This window comes from Hylaeus anthracinus, unplaced genomic scaffold, assembly GCF_026225885.1.
Source record: "Hylaeus anthracinus isolate JK02 unplaced genomic scaffold, UHH_iyHylAnth1.0_haploid 3, whole genome shotgun sequence".
Classification (NCBI taxonomy): Eukaryota; Metazoa; Arthropoda; class Insecta; order Hymenoptera; family Colletidae; genus Hylaeus; species Hylaeus anthracinus.
Genome location: NW_026535284.1, coordinates 4,015,442 through 4,029,837, shown reverse-complemented (window position 1 = coordinate 4,029,837; position 14,396 = coordinate 4,015,442). Strand labels below are relative to the sequence as shown.

Genomic DNA, 14,396 nt, shown 5'->3' with positions numbered 1-14,396 from the left:
AAATGATGCACCTTTTATGTGAAATTGTTGCTCTTGGACATTTATAAAGATGTTATTTTACGATACATTTCCTTATTTTTTAAATAATTTTTAGTGATCTTATAGTTATGTCACAGAGTACCAATTTTCATAAGTGTTATTAATATGTAGTACATCTTAAAATGTGCCACACTCTAGTAATGGTTCAGTACTCATTACTGAATAGTATAGAACTATATATTTAATTTTGTATGTAATTTGTACCATGTAGATCATAACTTCACGCGAAATGTTATTGTAATTTCATTCATTTCGTGTCGTAGCACTATGATTAACGTGCGAAAGATATACACCTATATATTTTTACGAATTTTGTAATTTTCTCGCTGTATAATATTTTGATTCCATGTTTACAAGATAATCTGCATATATAATCTCAATTTTAATAGAATCGACATATTTCATATTGCTTTCTATCCAAAAATAAATTAATCAAATCTAATTCTGTATTCTGTATTTGTTTCTAAAAATAATTCAACTATATCCCCCCTCCAAAACAAATCTGCAGGTTGATGCTGTAAAAGTTTAATCGTTTCCACTGCCGAAACACTTTCGTGCACCGCTAGTATTGGTGTGCAGAGAGGATTTATTTGTATATATGCTCAATAAAACATACTGTAAGATTGAAAACAATTCATAGCATGGTTTCTTTATAAACATTTCCTAAAGCGTTTTTAGAGTAGTTGTCCCAGATGGTCCCAAACTGCCCACATTTATTCGATTGTTCATTGACTTTCTACAAACAATTTAGGCATCCCATTTTAGCCTGTCGAGAGAGGGCAAGTTGATTGGTCATCAATTGCAAAGAGTATCGATCAATTGTTGATGACCAGTTCCATCCTTGTGCACATTTGGTAGATGGCGTCAGAAACGTGATTTCATTTTTTTATATACTTACATATACTTACTTATTTACATCCCCCTGGGTAACGCTATTTTTATCAATAATAACACTCTATCGGTAGTAGGGTTAGGTTTTCAAAAGTAGTATTTGACATGATGGTTACAATACTGTATATATATCATTCTTCTATTGTTTAGTTAATCTTTATTTATTATTACTGTGCAATGTAGTGTATGGACAATTAGCAATAATGGTTTGATATTCAGAAATATTTATTGTCTTGTATAAAGTATACATTTGTGAGAAATAATGAATTTATAATTAAATATAATTAAATTGAAAGTTAAAATTTTACTTAAAGTAAAATATACTTCTCATTTAATAAAAGCAAAATAAAATGGAGGTGACAACCACAGAACCTATGGAGGAAAGTCCTGAAAAAGTTCAAACTAGTCTTCCAGTGCAAGTGGTACGAGTACCAGTAAAACATGCAAATCTTGGAATAAGAAGTCATGCCATGTAAGACTGAAGAAAGTAAATATTTTGTACAGCATAATGAGAATAATTTATGTTTCAGGGATATGAGTACAATGGTAGAACTCACTTCCTTTAGCACACTTGGAAAAATACAACCCTTTTTAGTTACAATAACAACTACTGCAGCTTTATTGGTAGATTTGCATTGTCATTTAACAGATAAAGAAGTTTGTGGCTACCTAGGTGGCCACTGGGATATTAATTCACATAGTGAGTATCTTTGTTAAATTTATTGTAAATGATAGCAAATATTAATTTTATTGACCAAAAATTGTTTCTCTCCAAATTGTAGATCTATCTATAACAACAGCCTTTCCATGCCGATATTCAGGCAAAGACAAATCAGCTGCAGCTGCAGTTGAAGCTGAAATTGCAAGAGCTATGGAGTGGAAGCGTGTCACTTTAGTTGGATGGTATCATTCTCATCCTACATCGCATGCTTCTCCTTCGCTCCGAGATGTTGATTCTCAATTAGATTATCAAATTAAAATGAAGGGTCCTAGTGATAATGGATATACACCATGCGTAGGATTAATATGTTGTAAGTCTTTTATGTTGTATTCGAACTATTAAATACAATTCTGTTATTAATATTTGGATAAATCAAAGAACAATACCATTATTTTTAGCTCCTTATAACATGGATGGCAGTTGCTATGAGTCCAATTTTAATGTTTTTTGGTCTTTACCTCCTCCTGAAAATCGACCTCATGAATATCCAAGACCAATGCTATTAAGTTATACCTTATCTCAAGAACACTTTCTTTCTCAAGATACATTAGAAGAAATTGTAAATATCCACTCATATTTAATGAATATTTTATAATAGATTGCCAAATAAAGTAGTATATATTTTTTCTTTGTAGAGAAGATGCATAGAATATTATAGAAGCGAAGGAGGTATTGATTTTACTGCCAATTTTAACAACAATACAACCTATCTTGAACGTTTAAGGGTAGGTATATATAAAGTAATGTAGACATTGTGCAAATCGTACTAATAATGTAATAATATAATATTATGTTAACAGTGTTCTCTCGCGTCCAAATTGCCTGGACGTAATAGGTCAAACGGTTCTTATTGGGATGTAATTAGGGAAATGATTTGCCCTGGTTCTGAAGATGGAACATCACCTGATTTTCTTGCTATGAAATTTCCATTAGTACCAGTTTCAGAATCATTAGTTTCTTCTGTTCCACCAGGAGTTGGTCTTGCACCCAACAATGCAGCCGTCTTCCTTACTCCTGTGAATTTTAAACCTGATAGTGCCATTATTACACCCACATCAAAACCTTTTGTGATGCATCCGTCTACTTCTAGAGATACTATTAAGAAGGACAATATTATAGCCACGGATACTGCATCTATCACACAGATAAAGGATGGTAACTCTGCAACAACTAAACAGCATATTTCACCTTCAGATGTGATACCTAGCTTTCAATCTGGAGAACTCACAGTCTCTGTAAAAAATGCAAAATGTGACTATGATTTCCCACCAAGCGATTTTTCAAAATTACCTAATCCTCTTGGAACAGATACGAGTCTTAATAAAACTCGCTCGTCTACGACACCTGATTTCCCTTTAGCTGATATAACGCAACAAATCTCCAAGTTTTCAGATTTATCAAAGTTAGCAAATTTTTCTACGACGGATTTGGCGAAACTTTCAGGTTTTTCAATCGCAGACTTCACGAGGACATCGTCTCCTTCGCCGTCCACTTACATGCGTAATATTGCGAATTTGTTTGGATCGATTGGCAAAATTTCTCCTGCGAGAGACATCGAAGGAAATGAACGTAAACCAAGCGATTTCGCGATGGTCGATGCTATTCAGTCGCCCTTCAAAGGAAATACCGGATCTTCAGAGTCTTGTAGAAACTTTTCTGTAACTCCCGAGGATTATTCGACCGATCGAAAGAAAATAGAAGTACAAAATGATAACATAAAGTTAAATCGATCAAACGAGTATCAAGGAACCGAAGATCTGACAATCTCTAACATTAAACCCGACTTTGGTGGAATGTTAGACATGACGACATTGCATAAAAAGCAACAACAGTCACAACCTAGTGATGTTGGTGATTCGCTAAATTTATCTAAGGATCGTCAGTAGACCCGCCACGTTAATCAGTATTTTGCAATTGTGATTATTTCTATACGTTTATATCTTATATTTTACATCTAAAATTAATTCTCTTTACGAACGTATTTAATGTAATTTGTACACTTTATGTCTATTAACCGCGTGATATTTGAGCGTGAATTATATTATTTTTTGTAGTTTTGGAAAACTCCAAATTGATAATGTTTACATTTATTATACTGAATAAACAAATGTTTTTTAATATCCATCTTTATTTATCTGTAGAAATGTAGATGTATATATACAACTTGTGTGGTAGAAGTAAATGCGGATGCGAAGAGTTGCATCATTTTCCTCAATAGCATAGAGTGTACATAGTTTTTTATATTATATTCGTGGTTCCTAGATCGTCGATTCTCAGTCAGAGGCATCATAAATTTCTAATTAACGAGAAACGAAATAAATATTACGTTCAAATTCGCGTTTATGTAGGTAGTTTCAAAATTATTTAAATAGAAGTATAAAACAAAATTGCAGACTATAATAGTTAGGTTAGAATATGCCGAATTTTGAAGTTTGTGTATAGGTTAAATGAACTTGTGTTTCCATAAGATTTAACATGTTTCGACCGGCGAGAAACATATTATCGACTTTAAATCGCGTCAAAGAATATCGTGCAGTGCACACTACTTGTCAAAATTTATCAGAAGTCACAGAATATGAATGTAAGTATTTCACATTGTGTCATATATTGCAATTAATAATACTTTATTGTTTTTTATATATAAACGATTTATTTCATTGTAGCTGCTATTACTGACGAGTACAAAAGAGGACCTGTAGAAGGTAGATCTCTTTATTTGGATGTTCAAGCGACTACACCAATGGTAAATGTAACATAATAAATTGTTGTGGCTCTTTAAGGCTAAAAATTAAATCTCATGTACTTCTTACATAGGATCCACGAGTACTGGATAAAATGATGCCTTATTTTACATCAAATTATGGAAATCCACATTCCAGAACTCATATGTATGGATGGGAAACAGAAGCAGCTGTTGAAACTGCTCGTAGTGTTAGTGTCACATGTGATCTTATTTCGTTGTATTGGTTAATGTAAGGTGCGATTTAGGATAGTGTTAATCTGATTTCTTGTTTTTTATAGCAAATAGCAAATTTAATAGGCGCTGATAAGAAGGAAATTATATTTACTTCTGGTGCAACAGAATGTAATAACATAGCTGTAAAAGGTGTAGCAAGGTTTTACAAAGAAAGAAAGAATCATATTGTGACAACACAGACAGTATGTTAACTACATTTGTATATAAATTGAATGTTACATGTTGCTATAAATTTATTTTAATACTATTTCTTTGATATAGGAGCACAAATGTGTATTAGATTCTTGTAGAGCCCTGCAAGCAGAAGGATTTAAGGTGACTTATATTCCAGTGAAATCAAATGGTCTAATTGATCTCAATGAGTTAGAAGATGCAATTACACCCAATACATCCCTTGTTTCTGTAATGATGGTAAATAATGAAATTGGTGTGAAACAGCCAATTGCAGAGATTGGTGCTATATGCAGGTAATGAAAGATACAATATAGGTAGATGCTCTGAAAACTTTTGTATAAAGTGGTTTTATTTTATAGGAAGAAAAAGGTATTTTTTCATACAGATGCAGCTCAAGCTGTTGGAAAAGTTGAAATCGATGTTAATGCTATGAATGTTGATTTACTATCTATTAGTGGTCATAAAATATATGGTCCGAAAGGTAATTCTAACAATTATGTATGTTTTTCTGTTAGTTTTGGATTTATGCTATTATAATTTATCGAATACTAAGGAATTGGAGCTTTGTATGTGAGAAGAAGACCTAGAGTGCGTATCGAAGCAATTCAGAGTGGAGGTGGTCAAGAACGAGGTATGAGAAGTGGTACTGTTCCAGCACCTTTGGTGGTAGGCCTTGGAGCAGCTTGCGAGTTGGCACAAACAGAAATGGAGGTAATTTTAATTGAAAATAGTGTATATTCTATCATATGCTTGGTTTTTAATAATTTTATATATTTTTTAGTATGATCACAAGTACATCACAAAGCTGTCAAATCATTTCATAGAAAAAATAATGTCAAATCTACCACATGTCATACGCAATGGAGATACTGTGGCCTGGTACCCTGGATGTGTTAATTTGTCTTTTGCATATGTAGAAGGTGAATCTTTGTTAATGGCACTAAAAGATGTTGCTTTGAGTAGTGGTTCCGCTTGCACTAGTGCAAGTTTAGAACCTAGTTATGTATTGAGAGCAATTGGGGCATCAGAAGATTTGGCACATTCCAGTATTAGGTAAGTTACATTTACTAAATAGAAATAAATATTTATGTAATGTCCTAATAGTTACTTTACTTTCGTATATAGGTTTGGTATTGGACGTTTCACAACACTTGAGGAAGTTGAATTCACAGCTCGAAACACGATTCAGCATGTTAAGAGACTTCGGGCAATGAGGTACGTCTTACTAAGTTACAATATAAATATTTATTTAATGCGAAAGCATGATCATCCTATTTTAATGTTATATATATTCGGTCGTGAATATTAAAATTATTGTATTCACAATAAACGGAGGGAACAAATTCAATGTCGGACGTTTTATCATGATTTAGTATTGAGTACAATATTAGATACTAATTATGATATTTAATAGTAATGCTTATTTAAATTGCTTGCTTTGCAGCCCATTATGGGAAATGGTTGAAGAGGGAATCGATCTGAAGACTATCAAATGGACTCAGCATTAGTGGCTTTCGACTGTATAGCCTTTGCTATCTAATAATATAGATAGCATGGATTAAGTGTACAATGATATTGACCGTAAGTCACAGAAATAGATCAAGCCTAATTAAGTAAAATATTTCTTGATGTGTAATAAATTTTTTTATTTAAAATCCTTTGAAAATGTTAGATTTGGTAATATTTATATAAATTTCATGTTGATATTCCCTTTCTTCTCCCACTTTGTGTTTTATAATGTTTTTCTTCATAGAAAAGTCATTCGTGATAGATACTTAATACAAAAAGAGTACTCCTTACACTTTATTGTAGTGTTGAGTTTGTCTAGTTATAAAAATGTCACGAATATATATTTGCCAATGTTCACTGTTTAGCACAAACACGATGGATCAGCAGCTTCGTCAATGTATGAAATTTTAAATCTGTCTTTGTCCATTTCGTGCAGTTCCATGCGTGATCTGTTAGCTTCAACCAGATGTTGAGCTATATCTTCAAACATTTCATGTATTCCTTCTCCAGTTTTACACGATGTTTTATATATACCAGAGATTAAATTGTGGCACTGTTCACTGTAATAAGTATTATTATTATTTAATAACTACAGATTAAATTGTGTTAACTGTAACAGTTACATTCTCTCTAAATTTACCAAAATTGTTCCATTTCTGCATCTGTAACCTGCGGACCTACACTTTCTAGATCGCTTTTGTTTCCACAAAGAAATATCTTTGCATTTTCAGCATATGTTACAATATCTAGTAAATGCTGAGATAGAAGGTGGAAAGACGTTGAATTGTCTAATGCAAACACTAAGATAGCAGCTTCTGCAAACTTGTAATAACTCGATGTCACTGATGCAACTCTTTCCATACCCCCTGTATCCCATAATTGCAACTGAAAAATGGAATAAAACGTTCGACTCAAATAAAGAAACTATATAACGAATTGATCATTTGTTTGAAGTAAATGAAGTTTAAACATACAGCAATTTTCCGACCACGTATTGTTTATTTATAGAAGGTGAGAACATCAATCGCATTTCAAGGATTTTGTCAACATATATATAGATACATTACCCGTATTCGTCTGTCTTCGACGACATACTCTTTGTCGATGTTATCGAGACCGAGTGTCGATTTTCGATCGTTGCTCGCTACGAAAGTATTGTTCGCGAAACGCCTGAATATAGACGTTTTTCCGACACCGTATTCTCCGCACAAAATAACTTTTTGTTCGGTTACTTTAACAGTAGCCATGTTCGGCTTATGTCACTTCGCCGGCTAAATTAAAATACAAGAGCAACATCAGTAACAATAATTCAGCGTGATTAAATTAGCTATTTTCTACGATGATGTGAACATTTTTTTACAACGGTCGTTTGCCTTTACATGGCCACTAACACGATCACGATGACAGTCGTGACAGTAGAAATACTACACCTGTAACGGACCATAAATTACCACACCGTAGAACACCTATTCACATCGGTAATGTGGAACAGAGTTTCGGATGAACTGGGGCGCACATCTCTTGAATAATATCGAATTAATATAATAAGTGTATAATGCGAATCTAATTGAATTTTGCAAAATTCAATTCAATTTTACAAATTTAGATGCCATCGAAAGTCTTTCGCCAAACGTTTATCAGGTTCCTAATGATAGTCGTTATTTTAAGGAGTTGATTATTGCTAAATTTACGTATGGTGTATTTAATTTTTAAACGATTATAGGAAATATTGATTGTAAGATAACTGTATGCTCAATTGCTTCTGCAATACGTATAAAGCAGAAATACTATAAACATTATTGATACTCGTAGACATTTGGTTGTACATTAAATTTAAGTGACGAATTTGTTCTGAATGTTGTACCATTAAAATAATATTGTTTTTGAAGCACAAACAAATGTATACCTACACAAAACCGATTTCGCAAATGAAAGGATGAGTTTTTGATAAAGTATCGAATCAATTTTAAATCTACACTCGTATACATACACATTTTAACCCTTTCATTAGTAATCTTTAAAGTATGAAAAGAAAGTAAAACACATTTTTATGTTGAATTAGAGCAAGAGTGGTGAGAACAATGTGTAACAAATTTTGACCAAGAAAAGTACTTATTATTTTTTTAGAGTATATATTCAGTTGTTCACTAAATTTATAGGTTTAAACAGTTCAAAGTAAGTAAAAAATGCTCAGAATGTATCGTTTTAATATTAGTAAATTAGTTAGTATGATGTAGTTTTAATGTTAGTAATTTTAATTATAAAATTCGTTCCTGGAACGTTTAAAAAACCGCGACATCGGTTTCAGTAGGGTACCTACTGAATTACATACTATTTTTAATACAAGTGATGCCATCTGCGGAAAAACGCTCAAGTTTATAATGAAAATAGTTTCTACTATCGCTGTTAGATGACATCACCAACTAAAGGGTCGTGGGGTTAAAACAGTTGAACCAACTGAACCCCATATTACTAAACTAGCGCGTCTTGCCGCCTTATAGATCCGATACATATGTAAAAGCAAATAAATGTTTAAATAACATATTAAAATAAGACATCGTAGACAAAAGTGTATTCGTGGCGCCATCTTATAAAAATGGTGAGAACTATTTTTACTGCGAACTTGGGTGTTTTCCCACTGATGGAGCCACTGAGCGTTTTGCCGCCTTATAGACCCGAGACATATGTAAAAGCAAATAAACGTTTAAATAATACATTAAAATAAGACATCGCAGTGATACAAAGCAAAGAATCGTATTTATGAAAAATAAAGAATTGATTAAAATGTATTCGTGGCGCCATCTTATAAAATAGATGGGAACTATTTTCACTACAAACTTGGGTGTTTTCCCACTGATGGCGCCACTGGTACTAAAACCCACTGATCAGGATTGTACTGTTTGATGGCGTCACCTACAGGGAATTATACATACTCAAAAGATGATGTTTGTGTTGAATCCTCAGCTGTTTAGATTTCTTGCTTGACGTTCGTTAATTTCAGTGTGGCGCGTATTGTTAACACGATTGTTACTAAGTCGTTTTTTTCGTCGAAAAAATAACGAATTCCCGTCATGGTATTGAACGAGGTGGATAAATTTCTTCAGGAGCTCGAGAGAGCTGAATTGGAGGTACGCGAGTTGTTCAAACATTCGTGAATATAGGTTATGCCGACTATTACAATGAGTTCTGTTGCTGTATAAATAAATTCTGTGAAAATACAATTGTAACATTCTTCTACAGGCCCTTGGTGAAGTTGCACCGACACAGACGTATGCTCAATTACTAGCCGTATACCTTTATCAAAATGATTTGTAAGTACGAACGTCTGCTATTTACTCCTTTTTACCTTTTGTCATTTGAACAATCATTTTATGGAAACGAATAGCTCTTTAAGGAAAATTTCGCTAATATTTTTTTTTATAAAAACTTGCATATACTGCATTTATGTTATTTTTACAATTAAATAAACATTTGTGTATCTCGTGCTGACGCCATCTGTAAACTCGATGACCAGTCTTGTCGATATCAATATTTTAAAGCAATGCGATATTTTCTAACAATAATTTATTATGAACAATATACCACATTTCTTACTTATCATTCATCACGTAAGTACATTATATATTTTTGTCGTTATTTCGATGTAATTTTGTTTAACAAATCACTGTTTCTTTTTTATGAACTAATGGCGGGAAATTTGAAAGAGTAACTTATATTTCGTTAAGAACCATACGATTCGCGAGGAATCATTGATTTTACGGATGAAATTGTGCGTTTACTGGTTTTTTGTGCCGCAACGACTTTTATCGCGCAATATTGTGCCTGTTGCGACAGGCTGTTAATTTACATTAAGTTGTTTGCCCGTTTTTATCGCATTTACGTATAGCACATAATTTATCGCAAACCCTATCGATCATACCTTTATATTTATTGCACTATACATTTCGTTATTTACTTTATTTACTATTAATTAATCTTATCATTATGCGTTTAAGCTGATGCGTTAACGAAATCAAAACGTTTTATGTTCTGCCCATTTCTTTAATTTTCATTTTATGGGCACATTTAAATGATCCGTGTAATTTATATACGCGAGCTGGTCGGTCTGTAACGTTAATTAAACGAAGGTGCAGGCGAACGTTTGCTTTTGTTTTTAACCGTTTTCGAAAAAGGAGGAGGTTACTCAATTCGACTGTATATATATATATTTTTTATGTCTGTTCCCCGATTACGCTGAGATGACTTAACCAATTGGGATGAAACCTTTTGCATCTTGTAAAGCATGTCTCCCAGTTGGTCTCGTTATCAAGACAATGCGATTTGACATTTTTTACTCAATTTTTTTGTAAAAAAATGAAAAATGTTGTACTGTTTATCACTCCTAGACAGATCGATCAATCGGATTGAAACTTCTTGCATCTGGTAGAGTATTACCGCCACTTGGTCCCGTAACAAAAAATTTGACCTTGGTTTATTTTTTACCACTTTTATCGCAAAAAGAGTACTATTTCACGTATGTGTGGTCTCAAATCGATTAAATCGACGAAACCCTTCATGTAATAATTTAACCAAATTCATCAACAACTGCTAAGTAATAATGCAGTTTAAATAGAAATTATTCCATACTTTTCACTGCATTTTGTCATACTTTTAAACAATTATATCCAGAGCTGGCGAGTATTCTTATAAATGAATTAGAAATTATTTCATACTTTTTAGTGCAGTTTTAATGTTTATCGAAGTCGATTATATTTTTTTCCAAAAATTATTTTGTCTCAAACCATATAGCTTTCATTTCTCAGCCGTCAGATAGGAGCGTTGTATGTTGAACGGTTTACACATGTCGCAAAATTTAAAATAAAATTTCTCTTATTGGAAGATCCTACACATTTTACCTGTCCCTGACCAAAGGATCTGTTGGTTTCTTTCAGACCCTTTCAGACCTTAATTATTTTTTTCTCGTATTAATGTAATTTAATTTTTACAGTTAACTTGGCCCAAAATTAGTATGGAACAAATAATAAAGAGATGCTAATAGTGTAGTTTACAAAGAAAACCCGTCTTTCTTCATGTACACAAATAAGGACAATCGCCTTAAACGATAGTGTCGGTAATTTTTTAATTTTGTGTCCTCAATTGTGGACGCAAGGTCTGAAAGGGTTAGAATATATTCTCGAGTGAAGTTTCGATCCGTGTTTATTTGATCGAAAGATGCAACGCTAAGTACCTATGGAAGCGGATACCGGCGGATCTGAAAGCCGGAAGTGCGGAACTAAGGCAAATATGGGTTGTGGGGCAGCGTATGTGGCAACGGGACTGGCCTGCGGTTCATGTTGCCCTCAACGCGGAATGGAGCGAAGATGTTTCCGATATCATGGCTGCTTTGAAAGGTATATATTTCGTATAATATACACAAGAGACCCTCGTTGTAATCATGTAAAAAATTGCAGTTTGCATAGAAGAGGTACATTATGGCTGGTAATGTATGGTACATTAGACAATGCCAGAATTAGTAGAACTGGCCAGTCATGGCCAGACATGATTAGCCAAACCTTTCGATTTATTTTTACGAAAACGAAGCTTCCTATGAAAAAATACCATTCTTCATTTTCGATTCGTTTTCAAACAGAGAATCATCCCCTGTTGACGACGTTATATTTAAAACTAGCTGTGCACCCGCGTGGTATACTATTTATTTTATGTCGTTCGCATTTGACCGCGTGTTCCTTCGTGAATCAGTAGGTGACTGTCTTTTGTTTTCCGTAACTCAGATGTTTCAATCGATATTTCCGGCAGCTAGAATACTAATGTCGCAATTCGTTTTTACCCCCTTAGGGATTGAATTTCGAAATATCCTCTCTTATTCCTTGTGTACATCATAAAGGAAACCTCTGTGCAAAATTTCAGCTTTCTAGGTTCAAGGGTTTAGCCTGGGCGTTGATATGTCAGTCAGTCAGTCAGAGTTTCATTCTTATACTAGGTTGTCCCATAAGTTCCTGGACACTTGATGCGTGAATTTTTGAAATTAAAATTCTTTGTGACATTTGATCCAAATCGGAATCGAACAATTGGCAGAAAGATGAATGAAAACTATCAGAAGCGATGGCATTTACTTTGAAGAATAATTATTGTTTGATTATAATGTTATTATAAAATGATTTATTGATAGCAAGTGTCCGAGAACTTATGGGACAACCTAGTATATATAGATGTATTAGAAATACTATTAAACACAATAAATCAGTTACAGCAAATTCTGTGTTTTTTAATACCCATATATTTACTTTAAATCACTTAGGAAGAAATAACTCTGAATAGGTCAATTTGTCCCGATTAGCTAGTACTCCTATCAGAGAAATTTGCCAACCGCAAAGGGTTAATATGTTTCACCCAGGCAACTGCCCAGCGTGCTCATACATTAAGAGGGCCCTGGGAACATGCCCAACTTTGTTACGATTCAAAGCAAATATGCGATAGACTGACGCTCTTCTCGGGGAGTCAATTTTTTGTCATGCTTTCAGATAACGTTCGAGAAAGAACAATGGTCCTGATATCCAAGGCGTACTCGTCGTTGGGTTTAACGGTGTTCGCATCGATGATGGGATTGGCATTGGAAGAAGCGCGTCAAATGGCCACCGAAAGAGGCTGGACCGTCGACGGTACAATGGTACAGCCGCGCAAGATCGAGAAAGAGGATCGTAACCTCGTTAACGAGGTCTGCCTTACCGAGGATCAGCTAAACAAGCTCACGCAATTCGTGTCCTTCTTGGAGAACTGAACGCGCAGTTCGCGGGTCCGTCAGTGACGAAGCACGCATCGCGAAGAACCGATCGACAGTACTTTAAACATAGTTTTACCTCGTAATCGTATTATATAAAGGAGGAAGTGTGCCTGAAAGGAAGCACCTGTGTCCCTACCCTAAGTATACCTCCGGTCTGCCTACGCGTTCTGCCCGTTCGACTGGAAGATTCATTCGACGAAGCTCGCTGCAAGCGTGGAGTCAACAACTCGGTTAATCAATAATCGAGTAAGCCGCGTATGAAAAAAGATGGGCTGGCATTTTCTAGAAGAGACATCGTCGCGAGGAATAGTCCACGCAGAGAGATACGGATCCTGGATGAAAGTACGTCCGAATCATCGGTGTTCATTTTAGAGTTAAGCTGCTGAAGCGAACTATTCTCTTGTACAAAATAATAATTACGGACGCGATCACTGCCGTCCCGATACAGCTCTACATGCAAATCGATGGCTTGTCATTCAACCCTTCTCAATGATTTTCATTCCTGTTCGCGATGTACGAAACATCCTTCACTTTTCCTAATTGGAATCCTTCATTTTGAATAAACGAACAATTTATTCTGTTTTGTTTGTTCCTACAATTGATGAAGAATTTTGTTTAAAGGATATACGTTATTGTCTCTTAGTATACTTTGACGAGTCCCCTCATGCTAGAATTAGTAGAACTGGCCAGTCGTGGTCAGACATGTTTAGCCAAACCTTTCGATTTATTTTCACGAAAACGAAGCTTCCTATGAAAAAATATCATTCTCCATTTTCGATTCATTTTCAAGCAAAGAATCCCCTGTTGATGACGTTATATTTAAGTTATATCGACGTTATATTGCGACTAGCAATTTTGGAACGAACGTGAATTGCAGCGAATGAGCTCGTAGTGTCAAATTTTGAATTAGTAGCTAATAAAGAGTAACAGTAGTTGGAGATTCAATGAAAAAACCGTTACAATCGTGGTTAACTTCTTATTCGTTTAGTGTAATAGTAATACTTTTTTTACGTAGAATGGCAAAAGGATTCAATCTACAGTCAATCTCATGAGTATTCCTACTCTCTGAGTCTGTTCAACAAATTTGCCTAAATTAAATAATAGGCATGATGTTTTCATATAAATTTTCCATTAAAAATACATACATGTGTAAAGTTTATTCATGTTCGTATTTATAATGAATGAACCAATCAGCATTGTAGGTTTCGGGATTTCTGTTTACCTCTGCTATTTAAATATTTATACTATATACAGTCAGTCCCATAAACATTCGTACTCTATGACTATTGAAACAATACGTATAA

At 34.1% G+C, this 14,396-nt stretch overlaps 4 protein-coding genes across 9 annotated transcripts; 3 read left to right on the top strand and 1 right to left on the bottom strand.

Annotated features, from left to right (window-relative positions):
* Positions 1–812: 812 nt before the first annotated feature.
* LOC128894344 (uncharacterized) lies at positions 813–3,771 on the top strand. 4 transcript variants are annotated; one of them, XM_054156007.1, is made up of 7 exons: positions 813–911; positions 1,272–1,402; positions 1,461–1,630; positions 1,713–1,961; positions 2,050–2,210; positions 2,287–2,376; positions 2,452–3,771. In XM_054156007.1, exons 2-7 carry the CDS (start codon positions 1,281–1,283, stop codon positions 3,535–3,537), a joined length of 1,878 nt encoding a protein of 625 aa, XP_054011982.1. In that variant the 5' UTR covers positions 813–911; positions 1,272–1,280; the 3' UTR covers positions 3,538–3,771. The 4 variants fall into 4 exon arrangements, with proteins under 4 accessions (XP_054011982.1, XP_054011981.1, XP_054011979.1 ...); XM_054156006.1 differs by having other exon boundaries at positions 836–965; XM_054156004.1 differs by lacking the exon at positions 813–911 and adding an exon at positions 972–1,136.
* Positions 3,772–3,855: 84 nt separating this feature from the next.
* On the top strand, positions 3,856–7,185 carry LOC128894347 (cysteine desulfurase). 3 transcript variants are annotated; one of them, XM_054156018.1, is made up of 11 exons: positions 3,856–3,995; positions 4,120–4,232; positions 4,315–4,394; positions 4,466–4,582; positions 4,673–4,810; positions 4,890–5,095; positions 5,162–5,283; positions 5,356–5,513; positions 5,584–5,855; positions 5,928–6,017; positions 6,247–6,421. In XM_054156018.1, the coding sequence occupies exons 2-11, from the start codon at positions 4,127–4,129 to the stop codon at positions 6,308–6,310; spliced, it is 1,353 nt and encodes a 450-aa protein (XP_054011993.1). In that variant the 5' UTR covers positions 3,856–3,995; positions 4,120–4,126; the 3' UTR covers positions 6,311–6,421. The 3 variants fall into 3 exon arrangements, 2 of the variants coding, with proteins under 2 accessions (XP_054011993.1, XP_054011992.1); XR_008461520.1 differs by adding an exon at positions 7,043–7,185 and having other exon boundaries at positions 3,900–4,232; positions 6,247–6,383; XM_054156017.1 differs by having other exon boundaries at positions 3,901–4,232.
* LOC128894348 (ras-related protein rab-6.2) lies at positions 6,575–8,237 on the bottom strand. The gene is made up of 3 exons (XM_054156019.1): positions 7,379–8,237; positions 6,952–7,196; positions 6,575–6,871 (listed from the first exon to the last, which is right to left on the bottom strand). The coding sequence occupies exons 1-3, from the start codon at positions 7,556–7,558 to the stop codon at positions 6,673–6,675; spliced, it is 624 nt and encodes a 207-aa protein (XP_054011994.1). The 5' UTR covers positions 7,559–8,237; the 3' UTR covers positions 6,575–6,672.
* Positions 8,238–9,248: 1,011 nt separating this feature from the next.
* LOC128893689 (COP9 signalosome complex subunit 8) lies at positions 9,249–13,553 on the top strand. Its single transcript, XM_054154840.1, has 4 exons — positions 9,249–9,439; positions 9,552–9,622; positions 11,523–11,701; positions 12,833–13,553. The coding sequence occupies exons 1-4, from the start codon at positions 9,383–9,385 to the stop codon at positions 13,087–13,089; spliced, it is 564 nt and encodes a 187-aa protein (XP_054010815.1). The 5' UTR covers positions 9,249–9,382; the 3' UTR covers positions 13,090–13,553.
* The last annotated feature ends 843 nt before the right edge of the window (positions 13,554–14,396 follow it).